The 15,918-nt window shown below is 42.3% G+C and overlaps 1 protein-coding gene across 21 annotated transcripts in view; it reads right to left on the reverse strand.

Annotated features, from left to right (window-relative positions):
• Positions 1 to 15,918, reverse strand: part of CLASP1 (cytoplasmic linker associated protein 1) — a 279,926-nt gene that overhangs the window by 140,628 nt on the left and 123,380 nt on the right. For all 21 annotated transcript variants that reach the window (XM_059704721.1, XM_059704724.1, XM_059704725.1 and 18 more), the window contains exons 9-12: positions 6,758 to 6,910; positions 3,123 to 3,196; positions 1,147 to 1,239; positions 63 to 208 (exon numbers count right to left, since the gene is read on the reverse strand). In XM_059704721.1, the coding sequence (XP_059560704.1) occupies positions 63 to 208; positions 1,147 to 1,239; positions 3,123 to 3,196; positions 6,758 to 6,910 (466 nt within the window). The remainder of the gene's footprint in view (positions 1 to 62; positions 209 to 1,146; positions 1,240 to 3,122; positions 3,197 to 6,757; positions 6,911 to 15,918) is intronic.

Consider the following 15,918-nt stretch of genomic DNA (forward strand, 5'->3'; position numbering starts at 1 on the left):
CCGCCCCGAAGCCCGTGCCTAGGATGTTATGACGTGAGAATCTGGAGCTTTGCAGTCCTTACCCCAACGTGATACAAGCCTCCCGCACTACCTGAGACCGCAGATCCTTAGCAGATAGTTTAAAGGCTCCATCCAAAAGTCTCAAATGTTGAAAGAAGTTATCATATTCAGCAGCACCAGCCAAAAGTAAAGATCTAATCTTTTTTAGCTAATGGGATAGAGAAAATTAGGAGATATACAAAACTGTTCCTAAAACAGAACATACGGAATAACAGAAGCCATCAAATATGAGAGATCAATGTCAATCTTAAATGATATAGAAATAGTTTTCCAAAAAGAACTCAGCCAATTAAATGTTAGCTAATATATGGAACAAATCTACATAGCAAAAATAAGAACAATTTTTAAAATGTAGTATCTATGATAAGTACAATTCTACAAAATGCATTTTAAATTGAAAACACCTTAGTGTATACATGCTATCCTAATGATAAAATCACCAGAGCCTGCATTTTAGCTTGTAAAAGGCTCTTCCTCCCTAAGCTTACCTTCCCCCACACCCACTCCAACTACCATTTATTTAATAAATCAAAGGAAGTAGCAATCCTACAGTCTCTTTTAGTATCCTCCACTGTATCATTACTAAAAGCTGGTCTGAATTTGAAAGGGAATACAATAGCTTTCTTACCACCCCTCTTTTTGCCAGCCAACCACTGTAAAAACAGCTTTCTCAGATCAGACGCACCGTCCCTTTAACGTTCAGCTACTTGCTTTCATTAATCTACTTTTAAAAACAGACAAACAGGACTTTCTAGCATGCAATGTGAAGAAAGGAAGAGGATCACACTAAATGCCACTAAAAAGCAGCTTCGCTGTCTTTACCAGGTGAAAGCGGAGGGCATCACCAGACATTCCACAATTAGGTCTTTGTTAAAAATATAGGATCTGCATAAAGGTGTAAGTTTGCATGCTTTAAAAATAGATGTGAGGTCCTCTACTAAAAGGTAAAATGTTAATGCAGTAATTTTTATTTAAAATATTTACTCCTTAAAATTCATTAGAGCTGTATCCCAATTTCAAAATAAAGAGTTTAGAAGATATAAATAAATCTAGTGAAAATGTAATCACATAAAATCACTGGCTTACAGCATTTACTCTTTGCTCCCAATCATGCTTGTCATCAGATAATATTTCTCTAATCTTGTTTATGGATTCCTCGAGGTCTCGACTAGAATAAATCTGTAAGCAAAATTAATTTACAATAAGCATATGATAATGTAAAGAATAAAAAAGATTATTGCTTAATTACATGAAGTCAAGAGCATTTAGTAAAATAAATCGTTTCATTTTCCAGAAGAGCCTATGAGATAACATCTGGACAGATTTGTCCTAGAGCAGCTGTGGGCAAACTACAGCCCGTGGGCTGGATCCGGCCCGTTTGAAATGAATAAAACTAAAAAAAAAAAAAACCGTACCCTTTTATGTAATGATGTTTACTTTGAATTTATATTAGTTCACACAAACACTCCATCCATGCTTTTGTTCCGGCCCTCCGGTCCAGTTTAAGAACCCATTGTGGCCCCGAGTCAAAAAGTTTGCCCACCCCTGTCCTAGAGTGAGCTTCATCCCCCTTGTGAGCATGTAGCCACTAGACCTGGTGCCCATATGAGTAACCCAGCCTCAATACAGCTTTATGGTAAGCTTAACAGACGGCTTGCCATTTCAAAAGAACAAGACCTGCTGGGAACAGTCAGTGGTGCACAAGTCCTTTAGGATTCCTAGTGGCACATATAACAGTGCATTACACAATCCATTTCACATCCATCACTTTCAAATCTACTTTTTCATTTACTCCCACATCTGATAAGATAGGTAGGAAAATCATCAACCAGGAATGAGACATGCTGGGAAGATCAAGGACTTAAAGATGAAACTTAGCCTAAGATACCTGTTACCTTATTTACACACATTTGGAAACCAAACAGTAGTTAACTAGCAATTCATCTATATATATAAAAGCCTAAGCGACCAAGAACAGAACAGTCGGTGGGTCAGTTGCTATGACGTGCGCTGACCACCAGGAGGCAGACGCTCAACACAGGAGCTGCCCGCTGATGGTCAGTGCCTTCTCACAGCAGGAGCACCACTCAGCTGACCGATGGGTGCCAGATGCCAGGCTCATGGCTGACAAGTGCAGCTGCAGCGGCACAAACTTCTCCCGCCTCCGCAGCTGTGCTACCCGAGTAGCAGTGGCGCAGCGGGGCAAGGATGAGTGGGAGTGGCGTGGCGCCCGCCCGGGCTCGGGCTCCTCCCCGGATGCCTGCTGCTTTGCACACTACTACATCCCTCAGGGGATGTTGGACTGCGGGCTTCTGCCCTATTCAGCCTGGCCTGGCCTGCGGGGATTGGGCCAAAACCGGCAGTCCAATATCCTCCGAAGTGTCCCGGATTGCGAGAAGGCACAGGCCAGGCTGAGGGGCCCCACCAGTGCACAAATCCATGCACCGGGGCCTCTAGTATAGACATAAAATGCTATAGGAATCCAGAGCATTGGATAGTCAATGTAGGCGAAGAAAAGTATTGCTACCTCCAGTCATTGATAAAAAATACTGTGACATTCAAAGCAGATAAAATGTATGACTTTACCCCAACTTTTATCAATACCTCTGCTTCATCTGTTAGGTACTTAAGTGAAGCATCAAGATGGCATAAATAAGCTTTTATCAAACCATTCTTCATAGCTTCTCAGACACCAAAACCCTTCAAATTTACAAATTTTTCTTTCTAAGAAAAATCCCTAAATAAGCATGCTTCTTTGTTCCTTTGTATAATCTAATCACTCCCATCCCCCCTCTTTTATGTGCCCTGACCCACCAACTTGCTACCAGAGGAAGCAACTTATTTCTAGTTCTTACTGAAAGATCATCCTGGGCCTTGACTTCTGCTCATTTCAGCTATAAAAGGCTCCAACACTTTCTAGTCTGTAACCTCAGATCTCCTATAGTCTCGATACTTAAAATTACTTACCGAGTAAGGAACTTTCCGTACCACATATTTGAAAAGTGAAATTTGAAGAGTAAGCCTCTCCTTGCTTTTAATCAAACTCAAACATCCTCACTCACCTGCACTGCAGGTACGTCGTCAAAGGCTTTAATAAAATCCTCTTCATCAACAGCGCCAGCTCCTTCTTTTGGAGCTATAAAAAATTTATTTTAAAATGTAAATTAAGTGCATTGGAAGAATCTGAATAAATACAATAAACGTTATATTTTGGTAGATTTGTAATCATTTCTTTAAAGCTTAATAAAAATATAAAGTGTTGTGATTCCATAATATTTTACTGATTTTTTAAAAAATATGTTTTTATTGATTTTAGAGGGGAAGGAAGAGGGAGAGATAGAAACATCAATAATGAGAATCATTGATCGGCTGCCTCCTACACACACTCTATTGGGGATCGAGCCTGCAACCTCGCATGTGCCCTGATTGGGAATAAAACTGTGACCTCCTGGTTCATGGGTCAATACACAACCAATTAAAATAAGTTCTAACGCATTTAACAGTTTCATTTCCTGCCGGGGTCCAACCCCAGCGGGTTCAGGGGTCCCCAAAGGTGTGGACGGAGTCGGCGAAGAAGGAAGGACACGGAGACTGCGTTCAGTTGATCAGCAGCCTAGCCAGGATCTCCAGCCAAGTTCTGGTCTGGATCTCCAGAGAGGTTCTGCTCAGGTTCTCCAGTCAGGTTCAGTCACCAGGTTCCAGTCAGGCTCTCCTGCCAATCTCCGTAGTCAGGTTCAGTCCAGGATCCCCTGCCATGCTCTCTCGCCAGGCTCCGCCTCCAGGCTCCGAGGCCAGTCCCTGTCCAGGATCCTCCGGCATGCTCTCGCCAGCGAAGTTCTTCTGTCTCTAGAGAACGTTCTGTGTAGGTTCTGTGCCTAGGCTCTGTCTCTCTTGGTCCTGTCTTCCAAGCCCTGTGTCCTTAGTTCTGTGTTCTGAGTTCTGTGTTCTAAATTCTGTCTGTTGTTGTCTTGTTGCATCTGTATTTATACCAGTTGATTCTAATCCTGTCAATTTCTATTACAAAGGTTAGGGCGTCTCCATTCCAGGGAGTAAAGATTATGTAGCTTAAGCATGATTGTTTGTAGTTAAATTGATTAACTACCCGCCTGGCACATAGTTAAGGAGTTTCATCCCCTCCCTAACTTCAGGGGAAAATCCCTACCTGGGGATTCAACCTTTCTCGGAGAGGTGACCTTGGTTAAAACACAGCGCCAAGAAGGTGAGCAAACATATTAAGAACCGTATGCTATATATGCCAGGTCCCTTGAAACAGCAAGGATGGACCGGCTCCCGGCAATTTCCACTTTATATTAGCCTTAAAACATTTTCATTTCCTTCGAACTCATGATAATTGTTAATTTTTCATTTATATATCAGTAACAAGTTCCCCCTATAAAATTGTTGTAAGATGCTTTGTATACTTAAAAGTTAATTGCTGTCATTTAGGAGCACGTTTTTCTTTTTGCTATAATGAACGCCACACATAAAATCTTATGACATCTTACAGTTGTTGTTTTTCATACTAAAGATTTCAAAACTGGTGTCTGCAGTCATCCTTGTAACCCTCATTGATTCACATTGGTCCCTGTGAGTGCTTCCCTAGAGCTTCTTACCAGACACCTCTCTGGTGGTTGGTGTCCTGCTGGAACCCGCACAGAAAAGGGGTGTCCTGCTGGAACCCACACGGACAAGGGCTTTATGGACAACTCCTGGCAGCAGTACATGCATGCCAACCCCCGATGAACACTCACTCACACTGCATTTACAGGCCAACTATGGACTGGTGACAGTCACGCACTGAGCTGGGGTGCTCTGTGCCTGTTCTAGCACTAGGACTGGATCCCACTGAGCAGACAGGTCCGGAGTGCCTCCTCTGCGTAAGGCACTGCCCCACGTACCCACGAAGGAAAGAGGACTCCAAGACCTAAGGAATTTGACAAGAAGGAGCCAACAAGGAACTTCATGGCCATGGTGCTAGGCAAAATGGGGAAGAGATGAGGTCAGGGCCGAAGGGGAGACAGGGCTGGTGTCTCTCTCTGCTAGTTACACAGCTGAGACTTTTGGAAGGAACGTCTGGGTGAAGGGTGGGAAGGAAATGAAGAGGTCTGATCATGCAGAACTTTCTGAAACCTTATTTGAAGAATTGACACCACTCAAGAATAGATCAAGAAAAAGGAGTAGGAAGGCTGTTTGGCCATAAGAGGAATGAAGTACTGATACATGCTACAACGTAGATGAACCTCAAAAACATGCTCAGTGAAAGAAGCCAGAGCAAAGATCTCATTTCTCCAAAAAGCCAGCATAGGTAAAGTCTTGGGAACAAAATGCAGACTGTGGTGGCCAGGGGCTGGGAGGAAGGGGAGCAATGGATAAAGAGTGTGGGGCTTTCTTTTGGGGTGAGGAAACTGTGTTGGAACTAGAAGTGGTAGGTGCACAATACTGTGAATATACTAAATGCCAATGAATTGTGACCTTTAAAATGGTTAATTTTATGCTATGTGAATTTAAGCTCAATAACAAAAATAAAAATTTTTAAATGCACTCCCCTAAAAAAGTTAGAGGTTCATGCTCTCCAAGCAGACAGAGCTGCCGGCAGAGGGCCTGCAGTGTACTCGCCGCTCCGGTCCAGACTCCAGCATTCCAGGGCCAGTTCGGAGAGCAGCCAAGACCGGCAGGACGCAGCATGCGGGTGCTAACCCGGCTCCAGCTTTAACTCAGCACATCAGCAAGCTCAAAAGCCCAATGCTAACAGGAGCACGGTCTAAAACCAGTGGCCACATAATATTTTAGAAATAAAAAAGTAGGAAATTTGCATATAAATGCACAATGTGACATCAAAATGAAAGTAGATAATAAGGACTCAAACTGTCCAAATTTGGGGGTGGGAGGAAGGATTTAAGGAGGAAATCTTTGTAAATCAATTTTCAAGCCTCAAGGAACTAATCCCTACTATTTACTTAATTTAATATCTATACTAATCTCACAAGGAATAATGCTACCTGGAGAAACAAAATACATTTTAAAGACAGAAGATACAATCTGACTTCCGGATAGTCTGTCTTGATGAATAAAAACTGGCTAAAAAGGCCCCATTTCAGACACCGCTAGATCCCAACAATCAACAAATGCTCTTCCTCTGTCTCTTAGCTCTTCTTCCCTGGGTGTGGGCTTTATTTGCCTACAGCAGCGGTTCTCAACCTGTGGGTCGCGACCCCTTTCACAGGGGTCGCCTAAGACCACCGGAAAACACACATATAATTACATATTGTTTTTGTGATTAATCACTATGCTTTAATTATGTTCAATTTGTAACAATGAAAATACATCCTGCATATCAGATATTTACATTACGATTCATAACAGTAGCAAAATTATAATTATGAAGTAGCAACGAAAATAATTTTATGGTTGGGGGTCACCACAACATGAGGAACTGTATTAAAGGGTCGCGGCATTAGGAAGGTTGAGAACCACTGTCCTACAGGCTCTGCTTACCAAAAGGTGGCAACACAGCATCTCAAAGTTACATCCCTCCAACTCCTCACCACCGACAGCACAGAAGTTAAAGAACGGCTGCAGAAACATATTGCAAGCGAGACTGCTTCACTTCTGAAGGACCCAGGGGCAAGTACCATGCACGTCTGGTTTCAAAAGCTTGCACAGCTGACCGCACAACGTCCCCCAGGGCTGGAATTACCTGAAGACTTAGACCCGAGAGTGGACGATCCAAACCGCCGGGTGGTCCCCATTCCAGCGTTTCTCCGTGAGCTTGGTGGAGCTTTGGATGATGTAGAACTGGCAGAGGAAGGTCTATTACCATCCACAGAATCTTCATCATCAAAATTTTTATCTGAAGAGTAAGCACAGAAATCACTGTTTTTTTGTTGTGTTTTTTAAGAACTTTTTTGCCTGAACTTCAAACTAGCCGTAGAGGTAAATAGCTTGCCTCCTCTTTTGGAATCTGAGTGCCTGTCCAGGGTCTGTCCAGGCCTCAGGTAAGTCCAGAATGCAGCCACACCATCCAGTTCACTCTCACTAATCTGGGACCCCCTCCACCCACTTGGAAAATAGATAACACATAAAGAAGAAAGCAATCTCTCGTAAGGCCACCACCTAGAAACATTTTAGCATGTTTTTGACCGTTCGGTCATGCAGTTTTAGATAATAGCTGGCATCCCCTGCCGGCCCGGCTCAGGGGTTGAGTGTTGACCTCAATCCCCAGCGTGGGACGTGCAGGAGGCTGTCAATTAATTCTCATCACTGATGTTTCTATCTCTCTCTCCCTCTCCCTTCCTCTCTGAAATCAATAAAAATATACTTTTTTTAAAAAGCATTGAATAGACTGTCAAACCTCAGAGGGAAGGGGGCGGCGGATAAGAGATCAACCAAAGGAACTGTATGTATGCCTATAAGCATAAGCAATGGACATAGACAATAGGGGGGTGAGGGCATGTGCTGGGAGGGCGGGGGTGGCCAGAGAGAGGTCAATGGGGGAAAAGGAGACATATGTAATACTTTCAACAATAAAGAATTTAAATTAAAAGAAAACACATAAAAATAAAAGCATATAATCCCACTACGAAACCTTTCTCAAAGAACAAAATTAATGCATGTATAAACATAATTAAATAGCTCAAATATTACAAGAAAATAAAATGAGAATAAAAGGCTTCTCTCCCACTCCACTACTAGCTTCCAGACTTTTGTTTTTAATTTTCTATTTTGGAATAGGGCCCGAGTGACAGACAGTTGTGAAGACAGCACAGAGTTCCCATTTACCCCACACACAGTCTCCCTACTATTAACATCTAACATTAGCCGTGCACTTTTGGTACGTTATTATTAACTAAAATCCATCGTTTATTCAGAGTTCCTTCCTTTTCTCCTACTGTCCTTTATCTGTTCCAGATCCCACTAAGGATACCAAGCGACACGCAGTCATCACACCTCCCTAGGCGCCTCCAGGTGTGAGTCCTCAGACTTCCCTGACAGCTTCCAGGAGCACTGGTAGGAGCGTTCACAGATATCCTTCAATCTGCAAACATTTACCTGATGTTTCCTTCATGGTTAGATGGAGTTTATGGGTTTGGGGAAGGAAAACTACAAGATAAAATGCCACTCACATCACATCACATCACATCACATCACATCACATCACATCACATCACATCACATCACATCACATCAAGAGAACATGCCATCAACTAGCCTCCTGACATGGGCCTCGGTCCCCTAAGGGAGTGTGTGTCCGGCTGGCCGCACTGCCCTCTGGAGAAGCCGCTGTGCTCATCACACACAGCATGGGAGTTATGCTCTCCTCTCCTAGGCTGGAGAGCTACAAAGCTGATCGGGAGTAACTCCGCGTGGGAGAGTTGTCTGTCTCCCTTGCTTACTGGTATGGACTCACCACTACTGAGTTTATACTTTGGGTAATAAGCCAATACTACTTTGTTTTATTGCTCAACTTGTTCCGGCTCTGACCACTGAGAATCTTTCGGTTGAGGCCTGTGTCCCTCGGACACCCCATGACTGCCTTTTGTTCTGTCTTGCTTGAGCAGGTCCTGACTTTCTGGCATCAAGATGTACCAGGCTCACTGGGTATGTTCCCTGCTCCAGCCCTAAAATCAGCCATTTCCCCATGAAGTCCTGTTGCTGTCGGAAACCCGGATCTGGGTTTATTACACACATGATTCTGCTTTTGTTTTTCTTTAGAGAGCTTTCCATATCTAAAAAAAAACATCAATTATATCACTTTAAACACCCAGCCCAACTTGTCACCTCCCATTAGACCATGTAAAGGTGCACAGTGGATGGTGTCCTGTATTTATGGGCAGGTCTTATGCCGGGCTAGCTACATGCGCCCTCTCATTTACCCCTCACAGTGGTGCAGGAATTACTATCCCCAACTTGTGTGGGAGAAAATCAAAGCTGAGAGACAAGCTATCAGAGCAGGTCACACACCACGCCTGCAGCCGCAGTGTGAGGGATTCCATCTACGCTGCCCTGATGTCACTTGCCTACTTATATCCACCCTCTAAGCACAAAAGCCACTTACAAGTACTGGTGAGATTTTTTGGATGATTTACACCAGTCTGCGCCAAACTGAGAACTGTAAGGACAAACTTGTAATTAATCTTAGAGTTAAATTTAGTTCACTTTAAGGACTATCTTTTATTCCAAATTACATCTTTCTTATTTTTTATTGGTGTTAATAGTCCTTGTTTTATGAAAGAACAAGAGATAGGTGGGATTTTGTTTGGTTATTGTTGTTGTTATATTTAGTAAAATTAAAGTTGGTCACCCTGTAGCAATCTCCCCCCCTCGGCCTCCCCCCACCCCTGCATACACACACACTGTTTTAAAAATTCAGCTCAGAAGTAAATGGCCTACAACAAAAACCTCAGTTTCTGAGAGAGCACACAAGGCCCCTGTTCATCTGCCCCTGCAGCATTACACCAAACGGATTTTGAAAACAAACTCGTCAGGTTTATAATACAATTTCCTCTCCCAGACTGCCTCCCTGGGAGCCCCTATCAACTGGCAAACAACTGATTAGGAAAACCACACTTCAAAGTGTCTAAAACTTGGTTATAGAGTACTAGTGCCTGTTTAATAATACAGTGGGGCCTTGACTTACGAGTTTAATTCGTTCCATGACGGAGCTCGTAACTCAAATTACTCGTATGTCAAATCAAAAAGTGAACGAGTGAGACAGGTCATGCTGGGCTGATGTTGTGGCGTTCACTGTGACGTTTGCTGCGCCAACTAGCGGTGGGGTATCTGAAGCTGGCTCGTAACCCGAACTTGAGCTCGCAAATCAAAGCAAAAAATCTGCCGAGAGACGGCTTGTATCTCGAAAAACTCGTTAGTCGGGACACTCCTAAGTCAAGGCCCCACTGTATCTCTTTGAATGCTTTCATTTCTTAATTATTCCCCAAGGCAGCGACTGAAAATGGTACAATCTCAGAAACAAAGATGCGCTTTATCCCAGCAGCAGACAGTGCTTCCTACGGGTTTTGCTGAAAGGACTAAGACCTGAAAGGACTAAGACGACAAGGTCCCCGGCCCGGTCTCTGTCCAGCACCAGCACAAGTAGAGAAAACCTGAAGCCTTCTGTACCCACGTTTAAAAGCTGGCCTGCCTACTCCTCAGGGGCTGCTGTGCGGATCATAAAACAAAGACAAACAAAAGGCATTCAGGAAAGTGCTCTGAAAATACTAAAATACTCTCCACTCAACTGTGGCAGAATCGTAGGTATTGTATTCTGCAGACTGCTAATGGTCTTTGTTAATCATGGCTTCATAGAGGAAAATTCAAATATGCCACAACCACAAAAATCAGCTTTTAAACCTTGTTTCCTACTACATTTGCAGCCACTTAAGGTACAAGTTACCAATGCTTCTAAGCTTGCATTTCGAGGACACAATTTGAAGGAATTATCTATTGAAAAAGTCTTCGTTTTAAATTCAGATCTACAGGCTCTCTCCATGGCTTTTAATACATTAGTTGACTTAATTATTTTTTTTTTACTTCCATAATTATTTTGCCCTGTCGTTTAAAAAATAATAACAAATACAACAACTTAAGACAAACGCTATAAGCAACACACTGTCAAATTGTCAAGTGGAGGCTCTGAAAGAGGCCACTCCAGACAGGAGTGATTTAACCCTCCAGCCAGGTGTTGATTTCCCACAGCAGCTTAACCTGAATACAGAATAATGTCATGAGGGAGGAAATGAAAAGAAATACCACCACTCTATGCTTTAAATCTCCAGTGTGAAAACACAACTAATAAGCAGAAATGCTTATCTTCCACTATGACCACTTTCTACAAACTGAACCAAATTCACAATCCCCTACAAAATAAACACAGCAAATTTACTCAGCACCGTACCTGTATAGTGGCAGAGTCTCTGTTATTACATCTTGTTTCCGTTGCAGGGTATGGCAATATCCTTCAGAGACAACAAATTCAAAGCCTGCCAGGAAGACCATCCCAGAGGAAAGCAAGACAGCGGAGCAGGTGTCCCTCACACCAAGCCCACTCTCCTTCAAACGCGAGCCTGGCGCGCAGGGAGTCCTTCCCACGCGGCGAGGCATAGGTGAGCCCTCCCTGTGACGACTGACGACTACTCAACAAGGTTTTCTGAAAACAATACTTCTTTAGTAGTTTTTCGGTTCCACTTGTGCATTTTTAAAATGCAAGTCTTTAAAAGGGAAGGGAAAATTGTATAAACTGATTCTCAAGAAGAAAGGCAGCACCCGTCACTGCGGTAATTCCCTGTGTCTCCCTCTTCCCACAGCTAAAACCCTGGCATTTCTAGCCGCTAGATTCCTTTCAGGACAGCTTATTCCTACTGACAAATGTATTGCAATTGTAACATAACTCCACATACCGCGAGTACAAGAGCAGAAAGAAATTAAAAGTACATGGAACCCAGAGGCTGAGGAAAACTCGGCAATCTGGTTTTACTGTATCTACTTCCTCTCTGGTCCTCAGAGGTTAACGTGAATGTATCTGTAGGTTTCACAGTTTTCCCTGCCTAAATGCAAATGTTCATGGCAATTATTTTCCTAAGTTTCAGCCACAATATTTAAAATCTTAAATATTTACATATTGTATTTATTTCCTAAACAGCAAAATTTCAGAATGTATTAGAAGAGCCTACCTTTCCCAGTAGTCATGTTTGTCAGGGGTCTTGGTACAAATACAAACAGTGCTCTGAAAGCTGTATCTACCCACAGCAACTTGCATCAGCAGCTCCCACCCACAGCCTTCCGCAGTGTGATCTGCACCACGGACAACTGCACCCTATTCCAAAATAAAAGCCTGGACTATATATAACAGTGGGTTTTTTTAAAGGGGTGGGGGGGAGAAGGGGTTGGGGGGAGGCAAACCTTTTCCATCTGACTTTACTCATGTAAGGCAGCCTTCTTTAAAACTAGTTTTAAAAAAAATTTAACGAACTATCTGACTTTTCCTCTTGAAAACAGAGAAGAACATTACAAACATAAACCTTAAATAAGAACAATGTCAAAAGCAATCTTATTTCCACACAGAAGAGAAAGCAAACTGTCAGCTGCAGCTTAAGCTGGTCTCAGAAACTGTCACCTCCCGGCTGTTTTAGGTGGTCTTCCGAGCACAGCACACTTGCCAGCTTTCTACCAGCGTATCCCTGAGCCTGTGACCATGGGAACACTTTCCTAAGACACTGAACCAGAATCCCATACCTTGGAACATGCAGAGTCCAATAGACAAGCATGGGAGGGCCTGGGAACCCTTAGCAGCATTGTTTTTAAATATATGTTTTTATTTCAGAGAGGAAGGGAGAGGGAGAGAGACAGAAACATCAACGATGAGAGTCACCGATCAGCTGCCTCCTGCACACCCCTTACTGGGGATCGAGCCCGCAACCTGGGCATGTGCCCTGCGCCTGAATCCAACCTGGGACCCTTCAGTCCGCAGGCCAATGCTCTATCCACTAACCCAAACCGACTGGCATCAGCATTGTTTTAAAGACTATGCAAAATAATGAATGCTTGGCTTTTTAATAAAACAATAGGCAATAAATTCACTTTTAAGTGAATGGTCTTGTGGATGAAAAAGGGGCCATATACTAAACATGACAAGCTCAGGGGAGGCCTGCATGACAGCCTTACAAACTCAGAGACCACAAGTAGCCATATGGGATGGTCTGGAATTCAAACTTCCTAATGAAGAGCAAGGCATGGTGAGTAGTACTATCCTAGGCTGGCATCTTCTTTGACAAAGGTCAATCTTTAACTTAACTGACCCTGTCAACTGTCTTTTTGCAGCTAAGATAACATACCTTTGGAATGCCTGAGAAATCCCTTTTTCCAGACTCCTCAGAGCACAAATCTCCCACCAAAGCACCAGACCACGGAACCCTCATTGTTATCTTGTTACCCCAATACCATCTCTATGTGCTATGCTGTTAACTATCCTATACCTATCAATGCAAAAGAAGTGTCTCTCTTTATTTCACTTTGTATCTAATCCCCACTTTCCTTTCTCCCACCCCCCTAAATCTACCACCAATGAAGATCGTGTCTTTCTCTTTGATTCTGATATACAAAATAAGGTGCATTCTCGGGAGCATTTTCTCATTCTGTTGAGATTTTGCTCCCCAGCAACTGTCATCAGTTTGGCTTAAATAAAATCATAAAAATTCTTATGGGTTTGGATGTTCCTTATGTTGACACTTAGTTGTAGCTACACTGGGCAACAATTCAGATCTTACCTAACAATTAATCATTGGTCTATTTGTTATCAGACTTGCACAAGTATTTCTCATTTCCAACAACTTAAAAAGATATGTAGCCCTAACCGGTTTGGCTCAGTGTATAGAGCATTGGCCTGCGGAATCGAGGGTCCCGGGTTCAATTCTGGTCAAGGGCATGTACCTGGGTTGCGGGCACATCCCCAGTAGGGGGTGTGCAGGAGGCGGCTGATCGATGTTTCTCTCTCATTGATGTTTCTAACTCTCTATCCTTCTCCCTTCCTCTCTGTAAAAAATCAATAAAATATATTTAAAAAAAAAAAAAAGATATGTAACATTTTTCAAATTATAAAAATTTTCAGTAAAAAAACATTAGGTAGGATGCATTTGGCAGTAAAATGATAAACTAGATATATTCATGTACAAAGGCCAATTGATTATCTTTTATCTAGTTTATAGTTTTGTTGGCAAATAAATATTTTGTCTTTTTCTTTGGCTTTCTAGCTGTAGGACTTCCATTCAGCCAGATTTCAGGCGGTTCTGAATAATGAAATGTTCATGGATTTACCAGTATGATATTTTCATTCTTCCCTCGTAAACATGTTAGCTTTGCTTATGAAACTCAAGAACATGGACATATTTAATCAAATTCATGTCCATGGGCCTCGCTTCAGTCAAATCCAATTAAAGATCGGGAAGTGGCTGCGGATGAAGGACACTAATAGTCTTTAATAACTGGCTCTTCCATGCTGAAAACCAAGTTCCCCGTGAACATACACATACCTGCATGATTGAAAGAACGAAAGCTTAAATAGAAAGTAATTTGCTTTCAAAACCCAAGGAAAGAAAAACTGTAATTTTTGCTTCAAGGCGTTTGCTAATTATCTAGAGATGGAAATAAAGAGAAACATTTAACACAATGTATTTTATACTCCCATATTCTTGCCAGTCAAAGCTGAAAGACCTTAGGGGTAACCTAGCAACAAGAAAAGAACCATTCCAGTATGAAGTATTCTATTACAGACAGGACTAATTGCTACTCAGCTGTTTTTTACTTGTTGATTTAGTCACAATTCTTACACTTTATATAAATATGACCAATTACACATCTTAGAAAGCAATTTGAATATGTCAAGAAATACAACCAAGGATGAAACTCATTTCTTCCCTAAGAGTATTGCTATTACATTAATAGTTTCTTTCAACTTAGCTCAAATCCAGGGCTTTTGTTACCTATTCAAAAAAGCATTATTATTGGAGAACTGAGATGTCAGCGTAGGTAAATGCCAGTACTCGCTGCCTCTTTCAACCACATCAAAATTACAACTAACATACAGAAAAACCATCACATAACCGCCTGAAATCTGGCTGAATGGAAGTCCTACAACTAGAAAGGTCAAGAAGAAAGCTCACGAAGACTGGTAGGAGGGGCAGAGGCGTGGAACATGCTGGTCCGACACCCACGTGTGGCACGTTTTTTGTTGTTTTGTTAAATATATTTTATTGATTTCAGAGAGGAAGGGAGAGAAGTGAGAGAAACATCAATGATGAGAGAGAATCGTTGATGGGCTGCCTCCTGCACACCACACACTGGGGATCGAGCCCACAACCCAAGCATGTGCCCCTGACCAGAATCAAACCTGGGACACTTCAGTCCGCAGGTTGACACTCTATCCACTGAGCCAAACTGGCTAGGGCTTTTTTTTTAATTTCAGAGAGGAAGAGAGAGGGCGAGAAACATCAACGATGAGAGAGAATCACTGATGGGACGCGTGGCATGTTTTTAATCAGAAGGGATATCTCCACTGCCAAGGCCTCCCATAAGGAACAAGGGGTTCCCAGCCCAACACCAGACCCCTAGTTCAGGGTTCCAGATCTGGGAAGAGAAGTCCACGTATGTTCAGGCTGTAAAAACCAGCCAGATTATAGTTGAGTGACAATGGAGGCTGCTGGAGTCCCAGGTATTCCTCTTAAAAGCCACTCTACCAATTCCAGGAGCCATAACAGCTCTACCCAATATATAGAAGCAAAAACAAGGAAGCAGTCAAAATGCAGAGACAAAGAAACACATCACAAATGAAAGAATGAAAGAAATCTCCAGAAAGAGAAATAAATGAAATGGAAGTAAGCAAACTACTGGATACAGAGTTCAAAACAATGGTATAAGACAGTGATGGCGAACTTTTTGAGCTCGGCGTGTCAGCATTTTGAAAAACCCTAACTTAACCCTGGTGCCGTGTCACATATAGAAATTTTTTGATCTTTGCAACCATAGTAAAAAAAGACATATTTTTGATATTTATTTTATATATTTAAATGCCATTTAACAAAGAAAAAATCAACCAAAAAAATGAGTTCACGTGTCACCTCTGACACGCGTGTCATAGGATCGCCATTACTGGTATAAGGTTGCTCAAGAATCTTAATGATAATTTCAAAGACATGAAAAAGGACTGGTAAAAATGAAGGATACACTAACTGAAATGAAGAATAATTTACAGAGAATCAACAGTAGAGTAGATGAAGTCAAGAATCAAATAAATGATTTGGAATATAAGGAAGCAAAAAACACCCAATCAGAACAGCAACAAGAAAAAAGAATCCGAAAAAATGAGGA

Source organism: Myotis daubentonii, chromosome 7 (assembly GCF_963259705.1).
Source record: "Myotis daubentonii chromosome 7, mMyoDau2.1, whole genome shotgun sequence".
NCBI lineage: Eukaryota > Metazoa > Chordata > Mammalia > Chiroptera > Vespertilionidae > Myotis > Myotis daubentonii.